Here is a 27,176-nt window from a genome sequence, read left to right on the forward strand (position 1 = left end):
TCAGAGGTCATGGGTCTTCCAGCAGGACAATGACCCAAGACACACTAGAAAATGGTTTGAGAGAAAGCACTGGAGACTTCTAAAGTGGCAGCAATGAGTCCAGACCTGAATCCCATAGAACACCTGTGGAGAGATCTCTTGATGGCAGTTTGGAGAAGGCCCCCTTCACATCTCAGGGACCTGGAGCAGTTTGCCAAAGAAGAATGGTCTAAAATTCCAGCAGAGCCTTGTAAGAAACTCATTGATGGTTACCGGAAGCGGTTGTTCAGTTATTGTGTCTAAAGGTTGTGCTACCAAGTATTAGGCTGAGGGTGCCAATACTTTTGTCCGGCCCATTTTTGGAGTTTTATGTAAAATGATCAATGATTTGACTTTTTTTTTTTTCTCTCCATTCTCTTTTGTGTTTTTTCATTGCAACCAAAATAAATGAAGATATTTAATACCAAAGAGTTTGTGCTTGCAAGAATTTTCTGGAAGAACATGAGTATTATCTGACAGAATTGCAGGGGTGCCAATACTTTTGGCCAACACTATATAAGGTCAACTGATTTTTTAAAAAAATAAGGGTACCATTATTAATGTCTGTTGCCATCACCTGTCATAGGAGGACTGCAACGGACATCCATGGCAATAGAGTAACTGATTAAGGTGGAATAACAGCTAGCTTTTTTTTTTTTTTTTTTTTTTTTTTGTTCCATGTGGTATTTATTAATTTTATTTCATTTTTTGCCATATGGTGGTTTTCCAACTGACATCTTGTCCTGTGACATGACTGCAAGAGACATTTATAACTGTAGTGTGACTGTCCCCTAAGCAGTTGCCCATCTCACAAATTTGATCAAAGTTTTTTGTTATATACTCAAATAGCTTTTAATATGTGTGTATGTGTGTATATATATATATTTATTCTCCATATCCCTGTACCCCTTTTGGAGTATGAGTGAATATATTATATCACAGAGTCCTGGTCTTACACTGCATTCATATTCACACTGTGTGTAGCCTGAATGCGATTCCATTCCTCTGGCTGGTAACATTTCTAGTGTGAACAAGGGTGTGAGCATTGGATGATAAGTCCTGCAAAGCATATACTGAATACACAAGAAGCCAGTAGGCTTCTGTCATGACTGCGGTTAGCACACTGTGTGGCTACTTTGCTGTTTTGCCATGGATGCTTTGTTTCATTGTGAGCTGTTAGACCTGTCAAAATGTCAATCCTGAATATTATCTCGTCTCAGATTAAGAAGCTCAAAGGTCAACTGGAAGAGAAAAGCCCCAGGAACAGAAGCCTGGAAAATCCAGACAATGAAAATATGGAAAATGGCACTGATGTGCAAAGTGAGCAGGGTTTACCGTACCTTTTCTATACCAATGTAGCTCCAGGATACCAGAGCATTTGGTACCCCTCTGTGTGGTCACTGTGAAGAATCGTAACTCACTGCCTAAGATCTGCATGAAGATAACAATGCATGTTCTATAGTAGATTAAAGCATGTAACTGTATGTAGCAGTGTTGAGTTTTTTTTCTATAAGGCAATCTATTTCTTCATGGATACTTACACTGCATATTGCAGTCACTGTGTGCCATATATCTATAGGAGACCTATCCATAATGGACCCAATGAAGGCCAAAAGAGTGTACTGTTTGCTTGTCAGGCCAGTGTACAATTGTATACTGTGTGCTAGCCTAGAAGTGATGGATGTATATCTCCAGTGGACACTGCAAAATGCAGTCTGACAGTAACCTAACAAACACAGCTCTGCTACATCAGTATATATTGTGCCTACACCTTGGTGCAGAGCCAAGTGCCAAACACTGGATATCTCATCCTGTTAGAACACGAAAATCAAAACTTACATGGTGCACATATACTAATGTAAATTTGCGCATGTAAATAATTCTTTAGTGTGAGTCACAACGGCTTTCTCTTCACATTACATTTAGTTTTTTTTCCACAATCCTTTTGCCACCGCCTGGCCTTTCACCATGCAGTGACTTGGATGCAGCATCTGGGACATGTTGGTATTTCTTTCGGAGCTGTGACTGAGTCTAGGAAGGATCAACATCATGTCAGAAGGCTGCATACAGTATATAATACAGCATACACTATATAGGAGTGGTTTTGTATTCACTTTAAACCTACATTACCTGTTGTATAACTGAACTAACTTACAGCCATCAATCACTAGACCACAGTCTGTTGTATGACAGGCCTTCACCATGACCCAGTTCCAGCACTAAATATCATGACATTCAAATTCTATATCCATACTCCCATTATTATAGACCTATATAGCTCTACACAGTTCTGCAAATCCAGGGGGACACCGACGCCACTACATCAGGATACGTTGTTTGCAGGTGTGTTATGAAAGTTACTAATCCTATTATATGAATGGTTATATTCTCTAACACCAGTTAAATGTGTAGATAAACCTTCTATCTCCTAGTGAATTTGTGCCCCACTCCATGCACAAGCAGATTAGTTTACAATGCAGTCTATGGAGAAGGCAAATAGCAGAGACATGAAGCGGTCTACAGTCATTTCTATCAGGAGCAGGCTGGATACTGACTCCTGATAACCCAATTGTATTGTGAAATAAAAGCGCCTGTCTACAGTGCAGATGTGTGTCTGCATTGAAGAGCTCTCCTGTTCTTTCCCCCTCCCCTCTCCATAGACTTTTATTGTACCGATTTGATCAGTGGCAGAAGGAGGCAAATAATTGAAGAAACAGGCACTTCCACAACTATCATATACATTTCATCTTCACTTGAACGATAGATAAATGGAAAAAAAATTGATAAAGGTATACTAAATAGATAAAAGGGCTTTTAGGAGTAATGTATGAAATCTTCATATAACGAAAAAAAATTGAAATAACCCGATATACTTATACTTAAAATGTACCTCCAATTATAAAATCATTTTTCATAAACTTATAGTACAGGTAAATATAAGAATTGTTATTATATACCTTAAGATAGTTGGTTGCCCTCTCTCAGGGTAAGTTCACACAGGGTTTTTTGGACTGGAACCTGAGGCGGAGGCCACCTCAGGTTCCGGTCCATAATATGGGTAGCTGCGACTGGATGCCAGTGCAGTGCATCAGCATCCAGTCGCGCACTCCGCTCCAGATTAGGTCTAAATGAATGGGCCTAGTCGGGAAGAAAGGAGTGTCTTCAGGTGGATGTCGCGTGGCAAATCCGCTTGAAAGAATAAGCATCTCGCTTCTTTTTTTCCGGCTCCCGGAAAAAAAGAACTAACTGGCTCCCATTGATTTCAATTTGAGCAGGTTTTTTTGGTCAGGATTTTGAGGCGGATACGGCCTCAAAATCCTGACCAAAAAACCCTGTGAGAGCTTTCCCTAATAGTGCCCATATCCTTTATAGCCTTTCATAAAGATATCTATGGAGAGGGGAGGAAACTGCCAAGTTAAAGAGGACCTTTCACCATTTTGCCCACATGCAGTGTTATATACTGCCGGAAAGCTGACAGTGCGCTGAGTTCAGCGCACTGTCGGCTTTCCCGATCTGTGCCCGGTGTGAAGAGCTTACGGTCCGGTACCGTAGCTCTTCTATGGTCAGAAGGGCGTTTCTGACAGTTAGCCAAAGACGTCCTTCTTCACAGCACAGCCAATCGCGCTGTGCTGTGAGAGCCGGGAGGAACTCCCCCCTCCCTCCCTAATAATGCTCGTCTATGGACGAGTACTATGAGCAGATGGAGGGGGCGTTCCTCCCCGGTCTCACAGCACAGCGATTGGCTGTGCTGTGAAGAAGGACGTCTCTGGCTAACTGTCAGAAACGCCCTTCTGACCATAGAAGAGCTACGGTACCGGACCGTAAGCTCTTCACACCGGGCACAGATCGGGAAAGCCGACAGTGCGCTGAACTCAGCGCACTGTCAGCTTTCCGGCAGTATATAACACTGCATGTGGGCAAAATGGTGAAAGGTCCTCTTTAATTGATTTATTGCTTCCTTATGGTCAATGATGGGGCATTATCTTACAAGGTATATTAGGGTAGAAAGAGCTCCCTTGGTTACTAAGTGTAGCAAAGCTTAGCACCTGATAATATCGGTGTTTCTCAGCATCCTCTTCTTTGACCCTCTCTATAGACTTCTGTGTTAGGGGGCGTTCACACTAGCGTCGGTGTCCGATACTAATGTCCGCAGAAGATTTTAGCATCGGACACTAGCTGTGTCTGTTCACAATTTGCATTGTTTTAAATGGGACACCATGTAGTATTCGTGTGTGTCCTTAAGGCTAAAGCCCCACAGGCCCTAATCGCAGCGCTAAAGCGCTGCAGAAAGGACCGCGGCGTGAACGCATTGCGGTTCTTTCTGCAGCGCTTTGAAGAGAAAGTTTTACCAGCAGCGTTCAACCTTTGCAAACAAAAATTTTGAAAGCTGCAGCCATTCCTGCCAGTGTGTGGATTTTGATGCGAATTCCGCATCAAGATTCTGACCAATAAACTCCCATGTGAACCTGGCTTTAGGGTGCCATTTCCTTAAAGGGATTCTACAATTAAAATCTCTTTTTTTTTTTTTTTGTGGGTAAGACGTCGGAATAGCCTTTAGAAAGGCTATTCGTCTCTTACCTTTAGATGTGGTCTCCGCCGCTCTGTTCCTCAGAAATACCGGTTTTTACCGGTATGTAAATTAGTTCTCTGGCAGCGATGGGGGCGGGCCCAAGCGCTGAAAATGCAATAGGGACGTCCCCACTGCTGCTCTAGAACACGATCCTGCGACGCCTTTATCTTCGGCTGGATCCTCCCCTTCTCTGTCGTCTTCCTCCTGCGTCACCTCCGACGCCTGCGCAGTTGGCTCTGCTAGTTGGACACAAGCAGAGCCGAGTGCGAATGTCGGCCGCCGCTCCTGCTCTTGAACTACAAGCAAGAGCGGCCTCCCAAAAATGGCCACCAGCCGGCATGCGCAGTCTGCTCTACTAGTGTCTCACTGGCAGAGCCAACTACGCAGGCGTCAGAAAGACTACTGAGAAGGGGAGGATACAGCCGAAGATAGAGGCGTCGCAGGATCGTGTTCTCGAGCTGCAGTGGGGACGCCCCCATCGCTGTGAGAAATAATTTGCATACCGGTAAAAACCGGTATTTCTAAGGAACAGCGTGGCGGAGATCACAAACTAAAGGTAAGAGACGAATAGCCTTTCTAAAGGCTATTCCGACGTCTTATCCACAAAAAAAAAGAGGTTTTAATGGTAGAATCCCTTTAAATAGCATACAAAACTCTAAGGGTATGTTCACATGGCGGAATTTGACATAGTCTTTCCCCCTGACGAAGCCACTTGTGTGGTGAAACGTGCGTCGGGGCGCGTACTGGTGCATGATATACATACAGGTAACGTTCAACTAGTTCATATGCTTCTCTTTATGTCTGCAATATTAAGTGGAAATGTGTTGTTTTTCAGTAGCAATTGCTAGCCATTCAAGGTCTCTCCATATACTTACTTATACACAGTAAATGATACCTATTTTCAATTCATGGAGTGTTCCTCTTTATCAAATATTGCATTGACCCACTATAAAGCATATTGTTTCATGGAAGCCTATTAGTATGTATTTCATTGCACTTACTGTTGGTCGCACCACCTACCTCTGAATTCATGTTCATTGTTTATTAATATATTTTTTCAATAAATTTATACTTTTTATAATAATGTTGTCTTTTATGTGGTAGTTGGCCTGTTTTTGGCCAATGTGGTTGAAAATAAATAAATAGCTTCCTTAGTTGCTGAAAGATGACTGGAAAAGGGGAACGTTATACTTTTAGTATTCATTAGTTGTCCTGGTTCACAACATCTAAAGGAAATGATGTGCACAGAGCACAGGAAACCTTGGTGTAGGCTATATAAACTAGAAATACAGTCTTTCCTCTGAGTCTGCATGTCTGAACTCCTGCATACATTCTGCTTATTGTGCGTTTATTTTGTACACTATGTATCAGTTACTGCGTAATATTTAGCCTGCAGTGATGGGGATGATATAATGGCTGATCTAACCTTTTTAGTTTTTAAGAACATTGACTGTTTTTTCTTAATTTTTTTTAGGAGATGCCAATAGACAGATCAGTGATCTGAAGTTTAAACTCACCAAATCCACCCAAGAGATAACCGCCCTAGAACAGAATGTAAGTTGTTACACACATTGGATGGAAGAAGACGTGTTCATGGTTTGAAGACTTAATAGCAGATACCAAATACATAACTGTGTATGACAATGATACAAAGTGTCCTCAGCAACATCCAGTGGGCAACAGTGCAACTTTTCTTTTCTTTTTTTTTTTTCCTGGAGGTGTAGCAAAAAAATAAGGATTTTAAACATTCATGTAATAGCCATTATTAGGGAGTTTGGGCAACTTTTAATAAAAAATAAAAAAAAAGGTCTGTGTGCAATCTCTCAGTGGGGAAACTGTTTTTTTTTTGTTTTTGCACAGACACACAAATTTGGACAGGCGGGACTTTGTGTCCATGCAAAAAAAAAAAAAAAAAAAAGGAGAGGCTGCATATGGGCATCGGCGGTTTGCTTTAAAGGGATTCTACCACTAAAACACTGTTTTGTGTGCTTTAGACGTCGGAATAGCCTTTAGAAAGGCTATTCGTCTCTTACCTTTAGATGTGGTCTCCGCCGCTCCGTTCCTTAGAAATACCGGTTCTTACCAGTATGCTAATCAATTCTCCGCAGCAATGGGGGTAGGCCCCAGTGCTCAAACGGCGATGGGGGCGTCCACACTGCTGCCCGAGAACCCACTCCAGCGACGCCGCTTTCTTCAGCTGCATCCTCCCCTTCTCTGTCGTCTTCCTTCTTCGTAAGCTCTGTTGCCTGCGCAGTCTTGCCTTGCGGCCTCGAAAATATGGCCGCCGGCATGCGCAGTCGGCTCTACCAGTGTCTCGCTGGCAGAGCCAACTGTGCAGGTGTACAGGGTGCAAGAGTGAACACCCCCTGAGCTGTTTTTAATCTCTATGGTACACTCTGAATACAGTTTTCCATAGTATTGTTAAATTATTCCCTAATTTTATGTTTATTTTTTTTACAAAAATGATTCAAATCCCTTACAATTATCCACTGTAGATTCTGCTGCCTATGGACTCGCTGTATCAGTATGCAATGAAACCAATTATAGGTCTATAGCAGGGGTGGGGAACCTTTGGCTCTCCAGCTGCTGTGAAACTACAACTCCCAGCATGCTCCATTCACTTCCAAGGGAGTTCCAAGAACAGCAGAGCAAGCATGCATGCTGGGAGTTGTAGTTTTGCAACAGCTGGAGAGCCATACGTTCCCTACCCCTGGTCTATAGGGTCCACTGGTGTCTCTTTCATGTGCTATTACGGAATGTTGTGTGATTGTTTTTCTGTCTTTTTTTTCAGATAATCCGACTTGAGAGTCAGTTAACCCGGTATAAGACTTCTTCTGAAAATGCTGAAAAAGTAGAGGATGAATTAAAAGCTGAAAAGCGAAGATTACAGAGAGAGGTGACTTATAATTGTGTCTGAATAAATCCATGTATTATACTGTATATAATATAAAAATGAAAACAAAATGCCCCGAAACTGTGAAGAATGACAGTAACTTCCCCTTTTTTTCTTTTTTTTGAAGAATCCATACCCACATGTCTAGTGTGTTGAAAAACGTTAGCACAAACTAGATGAGCCACATTGACACCATTGCCCAGTTGTAATGACCGTGGTAAATCTGTACCATTATCTATATCTAGACAATTGACAGGGATAATAGTGTGTCATGTGCAACCTGATAAGTCCTATTATAAGTAAATGGGGTCTGTTGGGTACTGGTGGTTTCCATTGTGTGATGGATCCAGCACGGTCATGATTTCAGATTAAGGCCGAGGCCCCACATTGCAGAAACGCACCTTTTTCGTTGCAAATTTTGCTGCAGTTCTTTGAGCCAAAGCCAGGAGTAGATTGAGCGGTAAGCAGAAATATAAGCACTTACTATATATCTCCCATTCCTTTTGTAGCCACCCTTTGCTTTTGGCTCAAAAAACATCAGCAAAATCTGCCACAAAAAGAAAAAGCTGCATTTCCACAACGTGGGGCCTCAGCCTAAATCGGGAACCACAATAGAGATGTGAATAGAGCCATAACAATACAAGTACTTGACCCAATGAAAATGTTGTCATCTACAGCCATTGCTGAGTAGATTGATATAGTTTTGTATACCTTGCCATTTATTTCTCTGTTCTTTCTATTGTTACAAATAATTGAGCCCAGTGGGCGGTCCTAACAGTGATTGACAGCTATCTCTATAGGCACACTCGTAGAGGGGAGGCTGTCAGGCCTTCTAATAGTTGAAAGAACAGAAAAGTAAATGGATAAATGACATGTTATATTGACTCTTTTCAATCTGCTCATCTCCTGCTTTGTAACGTGCTGTCTGTAGAATAGACTATATTGTGCAGTTTTCAAACTTACAATACAAAGGATAAAAGGTTTGTGGCTGTCTGAGAAACTGGAGATTTACGCGGTCGGGACATGTACATGGTCTATGAGTGAAATAAGACAAAGAGAAAAGGTGCGTCTAAGCTCCACACCATGCAATAAAAGACTTTTAGGATAAGGCTCCATTGGATATCCTGTGGCAAAAAAGTGCTCGTGGAAAAACCGCGGCGACAGCGCATTGCGATTCTACCTGCAGCTTTTTAGACAGAAAGTTCATAGAGGTTTCCTCTGCAAACTTTGTTTCAATTATACCTATGGGGAAACCGCCAGCATTTCTGTAGGTATAATTGACATGCTTTGATTTCCAAAACCATTCCGGTTTTGGAAATCGCAGCATGTCTGCACCCCGATTTTTAACGCAAAGTGGGCATGGGATTCACTAGAATCCCATCCACTTCGCCCTGACTGTAAAACGCCACGACTTTTCCTGCGGTGTTTCAGGCCTGGCGCAAATCGCGGCGTTTACATCCCGTGGGGGCCTGACCTTAATATAAAAACATATATAAATAAATTACAAAATTTACGTATAAAAAAGGTAATTTACACTGTTTTTTTGGTCTTCATTGTCCCCTCTTCTTCCCTTGTTTGTAGCTGCGTACGGCTTTGGATAAAATTGAAGAGCTTGAAGTAGGCAACAGTCATTTGGTCAAGCGACTGGAGAAGATGAAAGCTAACCGAAGCGCTATCTTGTCTCAGCAGTGAACCCTTCTCTTAGTGGTCTATGAACTGTGTGCATATAAAGGAGGAGCACAGGACGCCATTTGCCCGGTCTTCTCTGTTGATGCATCAAGAATCAGCAGTGTGCACAATAGCCAGGCTGCACGATGGAGAGGTCTTTTTTTTGCCAATACATCATTTGTTGAACCATCTTCTTTCTTGGGGAGGTGGAGAAATATATAACAAAAAAAATTAAAATAGTATCTTGGAGGTTCATGATGGTGATGGGGAGCACACAACAATGCTAAAGTCTAACTCCAGCAGCAGAATGTGGCAGAGAAAGCCGAGCCTTGTCACCTACTGAACATGGGGGTTGTGTCCTGTAAGTGTAACTCTCATTGCAAGCGTCTCACATCCTATCAGTGCAGAAACTCCGTTACTATGAGCATCTTCCCAAAGCAGCTACTCCATGTCCCTAGTATTCAGAATACCCAGGTAAGAAAATTAATTTGGCAGCAAATAACCCTCATCTTTGGCTCTACGTCACTAAAGCAATGCTGAATTTCGCTGCTCTGACAAAAGCACAATGCGAACTGGGTGAAATTTTTTCGGACACTGGCATGGAGAAGAGCTGTGCTATATAGAGGCAATAAGGGCAGTCATCCTGCATGTTTGTTGTCTGCTTCACTTTATAATCCTCCTGGAAGAGGCAGCTACTGCAGCAGGGGAGCGAGAAATGTCCCTCCTGGTTCGCCTGACACTATGTGGACTATGAAAATGACCAGTGTCTAAGCAATGAGCCCATGATGGTTCCACATTGATAAATGCACTGTTGTCTAAAACCTGTACTTTATATGTAGGATGCCCTCACCTGCCTTGAGCCTTTTTTTTTTTTTTAGACACTTGGAATGTGTTTGCCTATTTTTGGGTGGCCCTGGCAATGATGTTGCAGAAAAGAGCTGGAAATTGAAGTCACCCAAAGATTTCTGAATGTGAGTGTGTTTGTACAAGTGTGTTTATTCATTTTCTGGACTCACAAGCCATTGAAGTACAGACTTACGTGGTATGATGTGTGCATTCCCAATGCCATACATTTTTGAGGAAAGTGGCCTTACTTGACTTGTGCTGGACTCTATGTGAATGAGCATGAAGCTACAGACCTATCACGTCTTCACTGGAATTTTCTCTTTCAGGTTTAATAATAAAAAATAAAAAAAAGTTTCACTGAATAAAGAGGAGGCTGAAACCTTAGAATCGCATCTTGGTTTCTTTCTTTAGATTCATACAGAAAATCTATACTATGAATGGGATGGGAAGGCTTTCCTGACCACTACACTACTATGGCCTGAGCTGGGCTGATTCTGGTCTTGGCACTGAATAAATGAACGCTATCCACGATAAAAGGACATCCAGCATGGCCAATTTGGAAAACTTTGGAACTGACGCGTTTCGGAATGATGTTCCTTCTTCAAAGTCTGTGAACTGTGAAGACTTTGAAGAAGGAACATCATTCCGAAACGTGTCAGTCTGACGCTTATGATTAGTTTCTTTTGATCGAATCATGCGTGTAAGTTTTTTAAACAGACAAATTTATAAAGAGAAGTTTTTATTTTTCCAAATTGGCCATGCTGGGTGTTTTTATTGTGGATGGCATTGCTTGTGCTCTGAGCCGAGGGAGCTGTTTTCTGTGCAGGAGCCAGGAAAAGAAAGAGGTGGAAGAGTTATATCAAAGAAATTCTATTGCTGATGGATGAGTATATCGTTCCCTTTCCTTTTTGCTATTTATGGACGCTAGCCTGCTCTGTTGAGAGAGACCCTTATTTTTAATAGACAGACTGAGACGTAGATAAGGCAAAATATTCTCACTGTAAAGCTGTGCTTACACTACGTTTGTGCCATTGCTTGAGGTTTGAGTTCACAACTGGGTTTTGAAGTCTGTTTTCTGTTGTTTTATAGCAGCAGAAAAACAGAATTCAATGAAACTGTCACATGACACACAAGCAGCGCCTTTCAGAACCCACTGACTTTTATAGTGGTGCCCATTGGGTTCCATCAAGTTGACAAGTGAAAAACCATCAAATCTGGGCTGTGAAAAATATATTGACAACTACATGGTTTTTATCCAATGTGATTTTTGACTGCGTTTTTAAACCCACATTAGGTGTGCTGCAGGTGAAGGGAATTGCAAAAAGACGACCATCTAAAATCCATATTTCCAGACCTCCCCCTTCTGTGCTATAGACGGCCACCTAATCTCAGAAATATGATCATTAGCAACTCACTGTCACCTCCAACATTTCCGTGCAGACAGAAGAAATGCAAAACCTGCCTACATATACTAACCACGGATAAAATGAAGATCCCCAACTCTAACCAGGACTAGAAGATCCCAGGTACCTTCACCTGCAGCACACCTAATGTGGTATATTTAATATTATGTGCCAAATGTCCTACTGGGGGTCTGTATGTAGGGAAGACAGGACAGACACTCAGAATCCGGATGAACTCACACCGCCTCACGCTTACAGAGCAGAGAATGGACCTCCCTGTGCCAAAACACTTCTGCAATCAAAATCATAATATCATCGATGACATAAAGATCCGGATTTTAAGAGGAAGTTTCAAAAGCAAAAAAGACAGGAGGGTATGGGAATATAAATTCATGACCTTTGACCTGCTTCGGGGGGGGGGGGGGCAAATTTATCATTTTGTCTGGTGCTTGATGGTTTGGTGAGGGGTTGTTGGGTCATCTGTCCCATCAGCTTTATTATTTACGCTAAAAACTGGGGAAAGGCGAGCTGGTCTCGAGCAGGTTTTGGCACTGATCTCTGCCCACTGTCAGAAGGGCGTCCCTGACAGTCTAGCTGGGCTGTGAGGAACGCCCCCTACCTCCTGACTGTACTCGTCCATAGCCCTACACTGTCAAGAATGGCGCTAAGCTGTGAGGAACGTCCCCTCAGTACAAGAGTATGGATGAGTACTGTCAGGACGGGTGTTACTTACATCCCACCTACACTGTCAAGAACGCCCTTCTGACTGTGGTGCCAAAACTAAAGGCACCGATATCTCCAGCCCCGGGGCACAGAACAGGAAAGCTGAGAGTGCGCTGAATTCAGTGCAGTGTTGGCTTTCTAGCGGTATATAAGACTATGTGCCAATCTTTCAGCCTCACAAAGCCTTGTATCTAGACAGTGACATGTCTTTTTTTTTCTGGTGGCATGACTTTTAAACCCCTCACCTAATGGGCAGATAGTGTGGTTTGTCTTTAAAGGGGATGTCCAGTAACTTCCTTCATGCATTGTTTCAAGCAGGCCCAGGGTGGTCCAATCCTAGATCAATGTGATGGGGACCAGCCCCTGTCCTATGGGTCGCTGTGCCCTATGGGTCACTCTGCCCCTTCCCCTCCAGTCTGCTGTGGAGCTGGTTTTTTAGTCTGCCAGTCCTTATAGTGACCATGTGACTGGTTCTGATCACATGACCTGAGGAGAGGCCCAGCCCAGAACCCCAAGTCCAGATGGAAGCTGGAACACATACATAGAGGAAGTGAGCGCCAAAAGGTGATTTCTTCTGGTATCTACTATGAATGTTCTTATAGAGGCGACACCTATAGAGCGCCATATTTACGGGCTGTACCCGTATGTACTAAAGATCACCATTGTCCTTCCGCCATTTTGTTGGTGGTAACGTCACCGCTTCTACCCCAGAACAAGCAGCCTTGTGGCCGCGCCAATAGCTGTAGCGTTCAGAGTCCCGCCCCCAGCGCTGATTGGTGGAGAGTCTCCGCTTCTCCTGGGCGGGTGAATAGGGGAATGCTTGCCGCCATTGACGTGAGGTACGCGGGAGTGTGTTGTGTGGCGCCGCTTCTATGGAGAGGAGAGGTAGTCACTTACTGCATAGTCGTGTAGTGGAGCTGAGTGATTATTGCTTTAGTCTTTAGTTAGCGTTTTGTGTATGTGTGAGATGTATATGGCTCCATAGGAGATAGATGTGTATGTGTGTGAGATGTATATGGCTGGATAGGAGATAGATGTGTGTGTGTGTGTGTGATGTACATGGCTCCATAGGAGATAGATGTGTATGTGTGTGAGATGTATATGGCTCCATAGGAGATAGATGTGTATGTGTGTGAGATGTACATGGCTCCATAGGAGATAGATGTGTATGTGTGTGAGATGTATATGGCTCCATAGGAGATAGATGTGTATGTGTGTGAGATGTATATGGCTCCATAGGAGATAGATGTGTATGTGTGTGATGTACATGGCTCCATAGGAGATAGATGTGTATGTGTGTGAGATGTACATGGCTCCATAGGAGATAGATGTGTATGTGTGTGAGATGTATATGGCTCCATAGGAGATAGATGTGTATGTGTGTGAGATGTATATGGCTCCATAGGAGATAGATGTATATGTGTGTGAGATGTATATGGCTCCATAGGAGATAGATGTGTGTGTGATGTACATGGCTCCATAGGAGATAGATGTGTATGTGTGTGAGATGTATATGGCTCCATAGGAGATAGATGTGTATGTGTGTGAGATGTATATGGCTCCATAGGAGATAGATGTATATGTGTGTGAGATGTATATGGCTCCATAGGAGATAGATGTGTGTGTGATGTACATGGCTCCATAGGAGATAGATGTGTATGTGTGTGAGATGTACATGGCTCCATAGGAGATGTGTATGTGTGTACATGGCTCCATAGGAGATAGATGTATATATGTGAGATGTATATGGCTCCATAGGAGATAGATGTGTATGATGTATATGGCTCCATAGGAGATAGATGTATATATGTGAGATGTACATGGCTCCATAGGAGATAGATGTGTGTGTGTGTGTGTGTGTGTGTGTACATGGCTCCATAGGAGATAGATGTACAATGATTGTGGTCTGGAAACCATAGGCAAACACAGGCTCCGCTATGAATAAGCTGTGTACTTGTGTGGCCAATTCTAGGCCAGCATAGGCTAAGTTCACATCTGTCCCGGAGACGTCGCCACATAAAACCGCCAAAAATAGGGCAACACGGTGGCTCAGTGGTTAGCGCTGGAGTCCTGGGTTCAAATCCCGCCAGGATCAGTATCTACAAGGAGTTTGTATGTTCTCCCCATGTTTTCATTTATTTCCGCCCATTCTACAACAAAGACATACTGATAGGAAAAAACATTTATATCGTGATCTCTATATGGGGTTCACTATCTATATTTAAAAAAAAAAAAAAGACAAAAATCAGTGGAGATAAAACTCATGCACAGAGGTCCCCCTCCCCCCTATCTCTGCCGATCCATTGTGTTCAGGTCCACCAGAAGACGAGAACGGCGTGGTGGTGTCAACTTAGCCATAGTTAGGATCCATTCATACCACACACTTCAGCTGATCCATTTCATGAATCTGTTGTTTGAAAGTAAAACGGGTATAAATATTCATCTGTTTTTACATGAAGAAACAGGGCCATGAATACTGGTGTGTTCTGCGGTCTCCTCAGACCCTGGGTATTATAAGGGTGCATTCACACGGAAGAAAATGATGTGGAATTTCATCGTTTGAAAGAAAGCCTCCCATTGACTTCAATGGATTCCTCTTCCTGGAAGTAACCCGTTAAAGTCAATGGTAGGCTTTTTTTTTTTTTTTTCAGCGCTTAAATTCCACAGCAAATTCCTAGTTCACACGGGTCTGCGTATTTTGGGCCTGATATTGATGCACTAAGCCGTGTCAGAATAGGACCAAAATGTGCCTGTCGCGGCTTCCGACAGTCACAGCTTCCCGCTCCGGAGTAGGCCCAAATGAATGGGCCTAGTCCGGAGGGTGCTGTCATGAGGCGGATGCCAGGGCTGAATCAGCCACAAAATCCGCCAGAAGAAAGGAAAGGTAGCGGTCTACATAGACCTCTATTGTGAGAGGCTGGATTCTGAAGTGGATTCAGCGTCAGAATCCGCCCCCTCTTGCCCCGTGTGAACGAGCCCTAAGTGGAGGATCAGGGTAGGTGAGTGAAAATAACAAACAGCTGTACTCTCCTCTCCTGGGAGTTCGTTTATCCTTTGGCCTCTTCCGCTCACTGGATGATGTCACGCTCCTCCGGATCATTACTGAGGCTTGTGATTGGGTCTCAGCAGTCACGCAGGGCACTCTGATTTCACTGCACCCCACATGATTGCTAAGGCCCAATCACAGTCCTCAGTGGAGGCCTGGTAACACATGATGTCATCCCTTGGCCACTTATTATACTCCAAGGACTGAGTAGAGGGATCCTATCATCGGATACTCTTTTTTTTTCCCCCTAACACATAGGAATAGACTTAAGAAAGGCTATGCTTCTCCTACCTTTAGATGTCTTCTCCGCGCCGCCATTCGGTAGAAATCCCGATTTACTTATGCATGCAAATGAGATCTCTTGCAGCATCGGGGGTGGGCCTCCGCGCTCAAACAGCACTGGGGGGGGGTAAGCTGGTGTAAGCGACCATTTTCTTGTACAAGGGCCAAGTTATATGGAGCTATGTTATGGCACCCACAGATGTCTTTGGGCTTGTACCATCATAACCCTGTGTGCTTCTGATTTCATATGATAGTATAGTTTTTTTTTTTCTTTGATTTTTTTTTTTTTTTTTTTGTAATGTCATATTACTGTATATGTGACTTGTACAGCAGCCCTAAAAGTCATACCCAAGTGAAGTAGGATATTAATATAAAGGTTTGTACCTTATAAATATGAGCACACCCCACTTTTCTGCCTTCTATTAGCTGCGTGCTTCTGCTTTTTTCAGTTTTAGGTAACTCAAAGGAGCCAACTTGTGAAAAGTGCAGACGGGAGAAGAAAAAGTCTCTTAACAGGTATGTGATGACTTCACAGTTGTTGTTTTTTTTAATTTTTTATGTTTTTTTATTTTCTGTTAAAGTTTTAAGCTCTCCTCACATGTTTGTTGTGGTCCATGTTAGCATTTCATTTTGATTTCAGTTTAGGGTTTAAACCTGCGCCCCGTTCTCCGCTTTCAGATTTCCATCTTCTGCTGACAGGAGACGGAAACCAGGCAGATAGTATGCACCCGTGAGCGTTTTGTGGTCTCCGTGGTGAAACAGATTTTTTTTGTTTTTTTTTTCTTTTTTTTTTTTTAATCGGACGCAAAGTCTTGCATGTCCGACTTTGTGTCCGGTTAAAAAAAAAAAAAAAAAAGGTTTCACCGTGGAGACCACAAAGCTCTCATGGGCGGTCACTTTGCAAACCCATTCAAATGAATGGGTTTGAAAAGTGACTGCCAGTTTCCGTCTCCTGTCCAGTTTCTTGGGCAGAAGATGGAAACCTGAAAGCGGAGACCGGGCGCAGGTGTGAACCCGCCCTTAGAGTCCATTGCACTACAAATATAGATAATGTTAAGTGGATTCCATTGACTAAAAATGGGGATCTTGAGGTTCCGCTAAGGTGTCTGGTTTTTAATAGGCCAGGGGAAGAATGAGTATGTGCCGAAGGAGAGAGAAGCAGAGCGACGATTGAACGATTTTTGTGCAGAGTGCCTTCACAATTCTGTTTTTTTGTTTTTGTTTTTTTTTCATGGAGTGAGAATCAATGATTTGCGTTTTGTGTTTTCTTTACTCATTTCAGCTATTCAAGTCATTGGGTTCGTGAAAGTAAACCATTTGTCCACAGACTTAAATAATCCATGTGTGGTCTGGATTTATCCATTTACTGTATCCATATCCATTTATTCATTTATAATTTACATATTCATTGTTTAACATAAGACATCATCGGATGCTATTCAAAAATAGGAACATATAGTGCTGTACAATATCCTATTATTTAATTTTTATTTTATAATAACTCTATGTGTGCAAAAAATGTATAATTGTGTTCATGCAGCTTAAGACTGCTTTCACACAAAAAAAACTTGTGCATATGCGGATCTGTGAGAAATAATAAGAATAAAGAAAGATCAAGACCTATCCTAAGTTCTGCCCCTGGTATAACAGCCTCGGGCACACAACGGGAAAGCCGACAGTGCGCTGAATTCAGCGCACTGTTGGCTTTCTAGCGGTATATAAAACCGTAAGTGCCTGAGGACATGAAAGGTTCTCTTTAAGTGTCTGAAATTTACCACAAATGGTATCACCTATTGCTGACTGTTTTGCCGTAGCATTTTACATTCTAGAAAATCTCATCCACACGTTGCTGAAAAATATGCACAATGGACGCGCTGTGATTTCCAAAACAATTTCCGTTTTGGAAATCGCAGCATGTCGATTATACCTACGGAAGCATCGTCGGTTTCCCTATAGCTGTAATGGAAGCAGAAAGTCTGCAGAGGAAACCATCATATTTTTTTTCCATAGTGCTTTTTCACTACAGCCCATTATAGGGAGCCTTAGCCTAAAAGGGTTTTCAAGGTGTAAAGATTGTGATGATCTATCCTAATTAAAGGTCAATCAGTATCAAAGTGGTTGAGGTCTGACACCCGGCCCAAGGACAAATTTTACCTGGAGTCAGAAAAAAAATACTGAGAGACAAATTTTATTGTTTGTATTATGAAAAACTGGGCGACGTTCACACTACCATTTACCATTATTAACATCCATTGTTCTCAGGGCGTATGCAGACAGAGGCGGTACCGTCTGGATCTGTCACTTAATTGTTCCTCTCATCCTATATCCTGATATTTATTCTCCTTCCCTCCAGTGGATACAAATTAGTCCCTGGTCATGTGATGGACAACTCATTACAGTCACTGCTCAGTAATTACTCATCTGCCTAATTACTGGCACGACTGATTTTTATTGACCTTAGGGTCACACTAGCATTTGGGTTTCTGTTCTTTGGGTCCAGGAAAATGTAAACTCTATCCCCTAAAAAAAAAATCGGTTACTGCCGGGTTTCCGCCTGAAATCGGCAGAGAGAAAAGCGGAATGGGGGTGCGGAGTCCCTGGTCACCTAATCCTAGTGTGACCACAGAATAGGTAAACAAAGGATGACATAGAAGCGGGCTAGAAAGCAGCAAGGAATTGATACAGAAATATGTCAGAAACCTGGAAGACTCTTATTATTAGCCTGGTCTTATGTAAAATTGTATTTCTTTCGTAAGGATCAGGGTTAAAATGTACTGGGGCTAGATTCTCCCAAGTTGCACCAGCCCATATAGCTACTGTGCGTTTATCTGAAATGAAAAGTTACCTTTTATTGATGTGTGATGAAATATTGGAAATTGCCTACTCAGGGGTCCAGTCCACGTGTATTCAGAAGATTTGAGCAAGATAGGACCTATGCGCCCTGGTCTTTAACTATGTCTTGACGCTACTCCAGAAGTTAAGAAGTTTTCCGGGAATTTTTTTTCTTTTAATGTCTTAGTGGTATTAATGGGTTAATAAATTCACCCATATACCTTTAGGGCCTGTTCACACGGGGAAAGAGGGGGCAAATTTTGGCACTGAATCCACGTCATAATCCACCCCCCACCACCCACAATGTAGGTCTATGTAGACCGCCAGCTTACTTTTTTCCGTGAAGGTCATGTTGCCACTCGCGGAAAAAAGAATCAAGCTGCTATTTCTTCAGGTGGACTCGCAGCAGCACCCTTTGGGCTAGACCCATTCATTTCAGCCTACTCCGGAGGGGGAAGCCACGACTGCCCGCCAATCCGCCCCCCCGTGTGAATGGGGGTTTAGCCATGTTTTGGGTGATTTCTGGGTGTCTGGGAGCTGCTGGTATCTTCTGCATTTGTTTACTTGGTGTAGCTTCTTGCTCTGTAACTTCCACACTAACGCCTCTCACCTCACTCTCTCCCTCCCATACACCCCCTCCCTGTCTCTCTCTAGCTACCCTGCCCTTCCCTACCTACCTTCCCCAACCCCATTATATACTTACCTTCCACGCTTCTTCCTGGGGGACTTCTTTACTGACTCTGCAGACACGTGCTCTTCTCCAGAGCTGCTCTATTCTCTGCAGGGATGGTCCAACTCTGCTGCGCCGTAGAGGTGGATTGTGCGCACAGCAGCGCTGAGAGAAAAGCGCACCTGCAGTCAGTAAAGAAGGAGGAGCCATCCCCCAGGTAAGAAGCCTGGAGGGGGGGAGGAATAGTGACGATCCATTTCTGGAAATGGGGAAACTGATTGTCACCCGATACATGACCACCCCAGGGATATGGATAACTATATATTTTCAATTTTATTATGTTATTTAGAAAGTAGGAGGGGGTGGGAGGATGTTTAGATTTGTGTAGGTATTTCCAGTTCTCCCCGGCAGCCCTTGAAGCTTTACCCTTTAATACCACGGATAAGATTTGGCTACCGTTCCATGAGTACATGCAGTCTGATTTCTAAAGCTTTGGTTACAGGCAGCTGTGTGATTTGGTAAAAAGACATGGTCTTGTAGAAGTTGATGGAAAGGAGATTCTAGGATGGTACATGCTTCTTCCCGCAGAGGACAGAAGATTTATTAAAGGTATGTTTACATTTTGTTTTCTTGCAAGTTATTATTATTTATTTATATAGCACCATTAGTTCCATGGAGCTCTACATTATATATATTATATAATCCTTTACCACGGTTTCACCCCTTTACAAAATCCACTATAATATTATAGAGGATGTAAGGACTTTAAATATGGCGCCCGTTCATGAGCTGAGTGGGCAGCTTAGTCTCTGGGTCTCCACTGTTATACACCCTTAAGACTCGGAGGCTATGGCTGTATGAATGAGTTCTCTCTCATCGCAGGCATTAACCCTTCTGACGCCCCCATCAAATGTAACTGAGACATCTGGATCTATTTCCATGACCACCAGGAGCCTATTGAAGGCTTCTGGGCCTGTCATTAGTGTGTTACTATGGCAGCCTGTAAATAGTGATCAATGGATTTTTTTTTTAATATACTGCAATACATTAATATTGTAGCATATTGAGATGGTGATGAGACCCTCCTAGAGTAGAATAATAGAATAAATGAAATAAAAATGTATATCAATAGATGTCAAATCGCCTCCCTTTCATAAATTAAAAAAACCCAAAACATTAGATATCCAAAACTACAGACTTAAAATGGCCAAACCACCATTTTTCCACCCCCGCCCCCAAAAAAGGAAAGAAAAAATGAATAAAAAGCTGTCAATATTACAGACCATTCCCAAAATGGTATCAATAAAAACTTGCTTTACACAAAAAGACGCCTTACACAACTCCCCACATTAAATGAAGATATTTAAAAAACAAAACAAAAACAGTTTTGCCGCGGAGAGGCAGAAGACGCTCACGGACGGACACTTTGCAAACCCATTCAAATGAGTGGGTTTGAAAACTGACTGCCGGTTTCCGTCTCCTGTTCAGTTTCTCGGGCAGAAGACAGAAACCTGAAAGCGGAGACCGGGCGCAGGTGTGAACGTGCCCTTTACTGCTTCTGTAACTCCCATAGAGGTAGTGGTGGCTATGGAAACAGTGTCCCACATCCGAGTTACATTGATTTTGTAGCTCTCACTTACAAGAATAGCATAGCTGCGCTGTTTCTGTAGATCCCAATCACCGCTATGAGAGCTGAGGAAATGTGGTTCTGGTTCTGTGGTTCTGAATTCAGCGCACTGTCGGCTTTCCAGCAGTATATGGAACTGCCTGTGCCCAATCTGATGAAAGGTCCTCTTTGACTCACGTCCTGGTGGCTGGGACTTGTGGACTGTAATTCCTGTCTTGGCAGCAGATGGCTCTGCAAGCTTTATAGAGGCTATAGCCGACTTTACTGCAACTCAATTTTTGTTGACGACACCAAGATTTCCGTTTATACAGTAGCTTATCAAAAAAAGGTAATTCAGCCATTGCAATCTTTCTATTCTATTTTCTGTTATTGTTAAATATCATTGTGACATTTTTGGACTCTGCAATGAAAATTGTGTAAGTAAAATGGGGAAAGGTCATGTTCTGAATCTGTAATGCTGCCATTACAGCCAGTAACTCTGTGGACTGGTCTGCCATTTTGAGATGCAGCTAATACCAGTCATGTTTAGCTCATTTGTTTCTGAATGTAAATTGGGAAAAGGGGAATGTTGAATTATGCCATGACAGCCAAGTATGACCAGCCGCAATAGTAATGTATAGAATCTCCCATAAAATTGTGGGGGGGAAAAAAGCAAGCTTAAAAAAACATAATCACAAAATAAAGTTCTAAATCCCTCCTTTCCCTAGAATACATATAAAAGTAGAAAATGACTGTGAAACACAAACACATTAGGTATCCCTGTGTCTGACAGTGCCCGGTCTACTGAATATAGGGGATCTGCAGGGCTCCTGTTCCGTCGGGAAGGGGTTAATAGGAGCACTGCAGATACCCTATAGTCAGCCAGACTGAATTCCAAGTGAGGAAAAAAAAAATAGTCCTCAAGCTCAGGGAAGGGGCAGACAGACAACCAAAACACCCCCTCCCCTTTCCCAGCAACTACTGCACCCAAAAACTCCGACCATTTTAATTTTTGAAATTTTCCAGTAGCCGCTGCATTCCCCCCCCCCCCAGGCTTATACTCGAGTCAATTAGTTTGCCCAGTTTTTTGTGGTAAAATTAGCAGTTTCGGCTTATATTCGGGTCGGCTTATACTCGAGTATATACGCCTTATCGAATCATAGAGTGTTAAATAGGATTGGGCAATTAATTGCAAAATTACCAAAATCCATTCAATCATGTGAACGTCTTCCTAACATCGAATATTTAAATTCTTTTGCATTCATACCATTGTCATTGATACTGTCATATGATACTGTCACGAACTATATGCTCTGCAATCTAGATCACTGAAATGTGAATAATAACCAAAACTCAGTGGCATATACCGGTAAATAGGGGGACTATAAGAAAATCATACATTAATCAAAATTGAAGTAAAATGCTTCATTGTGAGATTTTGATTAAGGTCATAATTGCCCTGTTTTAGCAGATGGGGGTGTGAGTGACCTGTACCTAAGGGGTATTGTACTCCTGTGCTTGCAGAGTCAGAATACTGTTCTTGATCTATTCATATATTTTAGATCTAGCCTCTGCCCTCGACTTCATCTGCGTGTTGTTGGCGTCGATGAACCGCCTATATTCCGCAAATTGCTGCCATCGATAGTTCGTCTGCTCTAGCAGCTCTCAAGCTGTCCTGCTTCTGAACTTGTTCCTCCCACCGTGCCTGTGGGACCATATAATGACGTTGATGATCCTCCTGCTTCAGGGTTTCGGCTTCTCTAAGAGCTGCTTGATGCCTAGCTTGCTCAATCCTCCTCAGCTCTGCTTCAGGAGAACTCTGTGACTTCTGGCTACCTTCATAGCTCTTTTTTTCTTTTTTTTCTTTTTTTTTTTTTTCTTTTTCAAATTTTGCGACAAATTAGATTTTCTTTTCCCCGGCATGTTTAAAATTGGGAAACTGCCAATTTTGGATTAAAGGGGTTTTGCTGTCTGTGTCTTAGCACACTGCCTAGAGGACATAGAACACATGCATATCAGATAATATGCAGATGCTTGGACAGAATGGACTCAGTGTTATCTGTGTGTTCACATAGAAAGATAATAGACCTGGCTTTATCTGCAATTAGCTGAGATGAGGCTGCTGGCAAGAGCAGTGTAATATAGTATATGAGCATAAATTCATAACAGTTGTGAAGCCATGTCATTTACCAGGATAAAACATAGCCTATGTGTTAATCTAGTTTACAGACTATGCCAAATTTCATCCAAATCCGTTCAACCGCTTTTGCGTGATTAACAAACATCCAAACTTTCACATTTATAATATTAGTAGGATTTGTGCACAGAAGCTCTTGTGTACTCTTTAATAAATAGCTCATGAAGATCACATCAGAACAATATTACGGGTTATGTGTCCTAGATTTTAAAGACAAGTTGATCCAGGGTTTTAGACGGATTGCCAAGTTGGAGCCAGGTAGGATTTTTTTTTTCTCCCCCTGAATAGGGCAGTTGGCATGAGCCTCATGGGGTTTGTCTTTTTTTGCCTTCCTCTGGATGAACACTGTAGGGGATTGTAGGGTTATCGATTGAACTTGATGGATTGATGTCTTCATCCAACCTCATCTGCTATGTAACATCAGCGTATATAGTATATGTATACTACACTGTGTAACTGGGCAAGCACAGGGTGATGGAGAGTCCTTGAAGGTTTTTGGGTCACGTCTTTCTTCATACCATTAATCTTCCTATGCCTCTTATCAAATGTTCAATGTCACTTCATATTTTCATTTCAAATGTTTTCTATGGTCACAGTTATGTGTTGAATGTCCAGAGCCGCTTGGACTGGTAGAAGGTTTAGATGGAAATGGCCAAGACCATGAAACTTAACTGAACTTGAATTGTTTTGTAAAGAGGAATGGTCCAAAATCCCTTCATCCAGGATCCAGGAACTGATTAAAAGCTACAGGAAGCGACTAGAGGCTGTTATCTTTGCAAAAGGAGGATCTACTAAATATTAATGTCACTTTTCTGTTGAGGTGCCCATACTTTTGCACTGGTCAAATTTTGGTTTAATGCATATTGTACATTTTCTGTTAGTACAATAAACCTCATTTCAATCCTGAAATATTACTGTGTCCACCAGTTATTAGATATATCAAACTGAAATGGCTGTTACAAACACCAAAATATTTAGAACTAAAAATGATTAAGATTAATAGGGGTGCCCAAACTTTTTCATAGGACTGTATGTATATATATATATATATATATATATATATATAAATATATATATATATATATATAAATATGAAGAGCTCAACGGAAAAATGGCCTAAGTCCACATTTTGTCATATTTCAAATTATTACCTAGAAAGCCTCTTTGTACCTCGTTCTATGCATTGGGTTTACAAGGTACCTAGGATTAATGACCTAAGTCCATATATTTCAATGCAGAAGAATTTACATTCAATAGAATAATGGCCTAAGTCCAATACAAACTTACTTCACTCTCGTTGGTCATTTTTTCATTGAAATCGTGACTTCCGGTCTGTTGTTTACATTAGTGTAAAAACTTTGTCTTATTGTTTAAAAGGCTCTAAATCGACTTTTGCACATATTTAGCGCCGAAAAGGGAGGCAGGTAATTATTCTTCTTCATCGTTTAATAATAGTAGTAATTAATTAATAATATTAAATAAATAATATTTATACATGAAGCTGCAATTTTTTTAATAAATAATACAATTTATGATTAGGATTAACGGTGTTCATTAGCTGATTACATTGGATAGATATATTCCACAATAATGCCCGTTTGCTTTAGGCTAAAACTTTAAATTTCGTTTTTCTCACAATATTGATTTTTGGACTTAGGCCATTTTTCCGTTGAGCTCTTCATATATATATATATATATATATATATATATATTTTATGATTTTATTTTTCACGATACTGGATGACATTATTGTAAATAGAGGGTTTTATGAGTTTTATTGGGAGGCATTGTGCCTCCCAATAAAATGTACATACAATCCAATTCACGTCTGACCTCCTTGACCAGAGTGCGCCTCCCCAACTCCTTTTGGTTATTTGTCTAAGCTCAAATGCTGGACCAACAACTCTCCAAGGTCCAATAATGGCCAGTGATATGACCAGGAGAACATGTAAAGTTCTGAGCAATAACATGGTCGAAAATATTATCAAAAACTTATTACACGAGTATTAATTGGGTTGTGTCACAAATAATCCTTATTCATTATTCACAGGATAGGGGATCAGTGTCAGATCACTGGTGGTCGGACCGCTGGGATCCCCAGTGAACTGGAGAGAACGTTCCCCTGAAGGCTCCATAGAAGTAAATGGAGTGTTGGCCGCACCTGCACAAGCCCTCTATTCACGTGGAACCTATAGGGAAACCTTCCAGCTCCAAAATGATGAAATGAAAATGTTTTGTTTGTTTTTTTCTTTTAAAATTGTTTTATTTTATAAAGTTGGTGATTGCCTATTTATTAAGAATTTTGTCTGTATTAATCAGGTGAATTACGTGACTACTCCAGTGAAACTCGTTCCTCCTTCATGGAAAGTTCACAAAGTCAGGAAGATAATTCTGGTATAAGCTACACACAAGGTTACCGTGACACAATGCTACGGAGCTCTCGGCATACAGACGTCGATTCTCACTGCGATACCTTGAGGTTTGATGTGGCTGATGACTTCAGGAAAGGTGGCTATAGTCCAGAGAATGAAATCCTGGGTACCCGTGATGCAAAATCATTGCATTTGGAAATATGGGACTCCTCAACAGCTAGAGAACATAGAAGTGTGTGTGATAATGAAGACAGTAAGGACTCTCTAACTCCTGAGGATCCAGAAAACCAGGAGACTGCCCAGGATCTTCAGTATGTCACTTCATGTTTAGTAGGTTCGACAAGAGAACCTTGCCTTGACAAGCAGTTAGCCGAAACCAAAGAGTTTTCTAAAAGTGACTTGTCTTATATGAAACCTAAAGCGGGCAAGAATTTTCAGGAAAACAAATCTTGGCCAAAAAGCTTCTCCGATGTCGCCGATTATCCAATAGACTCCGATAGTTCTTCTTTGGATGATGAAACCTTCTTCTCTGTTAAAACTGGCAGCTTTTACAGTAGGTCAAGTTCCCAGTTCTCCCTGGATGACGGTACAGATGTGAAGCAGTGTGATTTTGAAGAGGCCCTTGAAGACCTCTCCTGTTTCTCATTCAATAGAGAATCTCCCTATGTAGAGGATCTGTCTCCAGTTTGGGACCCAACCTCAGAGATCAAGAATGTGAAACGCACCACCCATGAACAAATATGTAATGTAGAGAAATTCTCTCTATACGGTAAAGCCAAACAGAGAAATGTGTCATGTAATACTGATCATTCATGGATGTCTTATAGTGACAAAGAAACTCAGACCAATCAAAGATACTCACAAGATTGTGGAGTAAATACCGACCCGGTAGAAAGTGGATTGTTTTCTCAGACTCAGGTAAATAACTGCAGGGATTTTGCAGAATGACAACTGAATGATTTATGATTGGACAGACGTTGTTTTAGCTTAAAGGGAACCTGTCAGGTGATGTCTCCACCATACACTGGTTCCATCATGTGGAAGAAGAAGTAATTCCCCCTTACTTCAGCCCAATTTGTGATGTGCCAGGTATGTGTGTGAGGCTTTTATTATTCCCTGCACAGCACTGGTAAGGAGCTAACATACATTATATAGCTGACACCCTTTAAAGGGATCCTATCATTGGATACCCTTTTTTTCTGAATAACACGTAGGAGTAGCCTTAAGAAAGGCTATTCTTCTCCTACCTTTAGATGTCTTTTCCGCACCGCCATTCAGTAGAAATCCGGGTTTTCTTTGGTTTGCAAATGAGTTTTCTCGCAGCACTGGGGTCGTCCCCAATGCTGCGAGAGAACTCTCCAGCGACGCCTCTATCTTTTTCAGGAACGCCCTCACCTTGTGTCGTCTTCCGTCCTGGGTTTCAATCTAGGCCTCGGGCAGAGCCGACTGCGCATGTCCGGGCCACAAGACAATGGCCGCTTACACCAGCTTACTGTGTAAGCAGCCACAAGAAAATGGTCGCTTACACCAGCTTTCTATGCAAGTGGCTATTTTCTTGTGGCCTGGGCATGCACAATCGGCTCTGCCCGAGGCCTAGTAAATTGAAACCCAGGACGGAAGAAGACACAGGGTGAGGGCCGTTCCTGAAGAAGATGGAGGCGTAGCTGGAGAGTTCTCTCGCAGCATTGGGGACGCCCCCAGTGCTGTTTCAGCGCTGAGGACCGCCCCCAGTGCTGCAAGAAAACTCAATTGCATACCAAAGAAAACCCGGATTTCTACCGAACGGCGACGTGAAGAAGACTTCTAAAGGTAGAAGAAGAATAGCCTTTCTTAAGGCTATTCCTACGTGTTTGTCAGAAAAAAAGGATATCCAATGATAGGATCCCTTTACTGTTTGAATTATCATGTACATAGGATGGAGGAGTTGTAGATGTGATATGGACTCTCACTGTGCTGCCTGGTGTCCTCTTGTCAGCAGCCCCGAGTGAAGATAAAACTTATCCTGACCCTTTAACCCATTCAGCATTGTGATTGGTTGTGAAAGTGCCCT

General features: G+C 42.2%; 1 protein-coding gene across 1 annotated transcript in view; it reads left to right on the forward strand.

The window, feature by feature from the left end:
• The window catches only part of LRRFIP1 (LRR binding FLII interacting protein 1), a 95,120-nt gene extending 84,752 nt beyond the window's left edge, over positions 1–10,368 (forward strand). The window contains exons 22-25 of the mRNA XM_075284002.1: positions 1,239–1,338; positions 6,063–6,142; positions 7,380–7,484; positions 9,063–10,368. Of these exons, the coding sequence (XP_075140103.1) occupies positions 1,239–1,338; positions 6,063–6,142; positions 7,380–7,484; positions 9,063–9,173 (396 nt within the window). The 3' untranslated portion in view covers positions 9,174–10,368. The remainder of the gene's footprint in view (positions 1–1,238; positions 1,339–6,062; positions 6,143–7,379; positions 7,485–9,062) is intronic.
• The last annotated feature ends 16,808 nt before the right edge of the window (positions 10,369–27,176 follow it).

This window comes from Leptodactylus fuscus, chromosome 8 (assembly GCF_031893055.1).
Source record: "Leptodactylus fuscus isolate aLepFus1 chromosome 8, aLepFus1.hap2, whole genome shotgun sequence".
NCBI lineage: Eukaryota > Metazoa > Chordata > Amphibia > Anura > Leptodactylidae > Leptodactylus > Leptodactylus fuscus.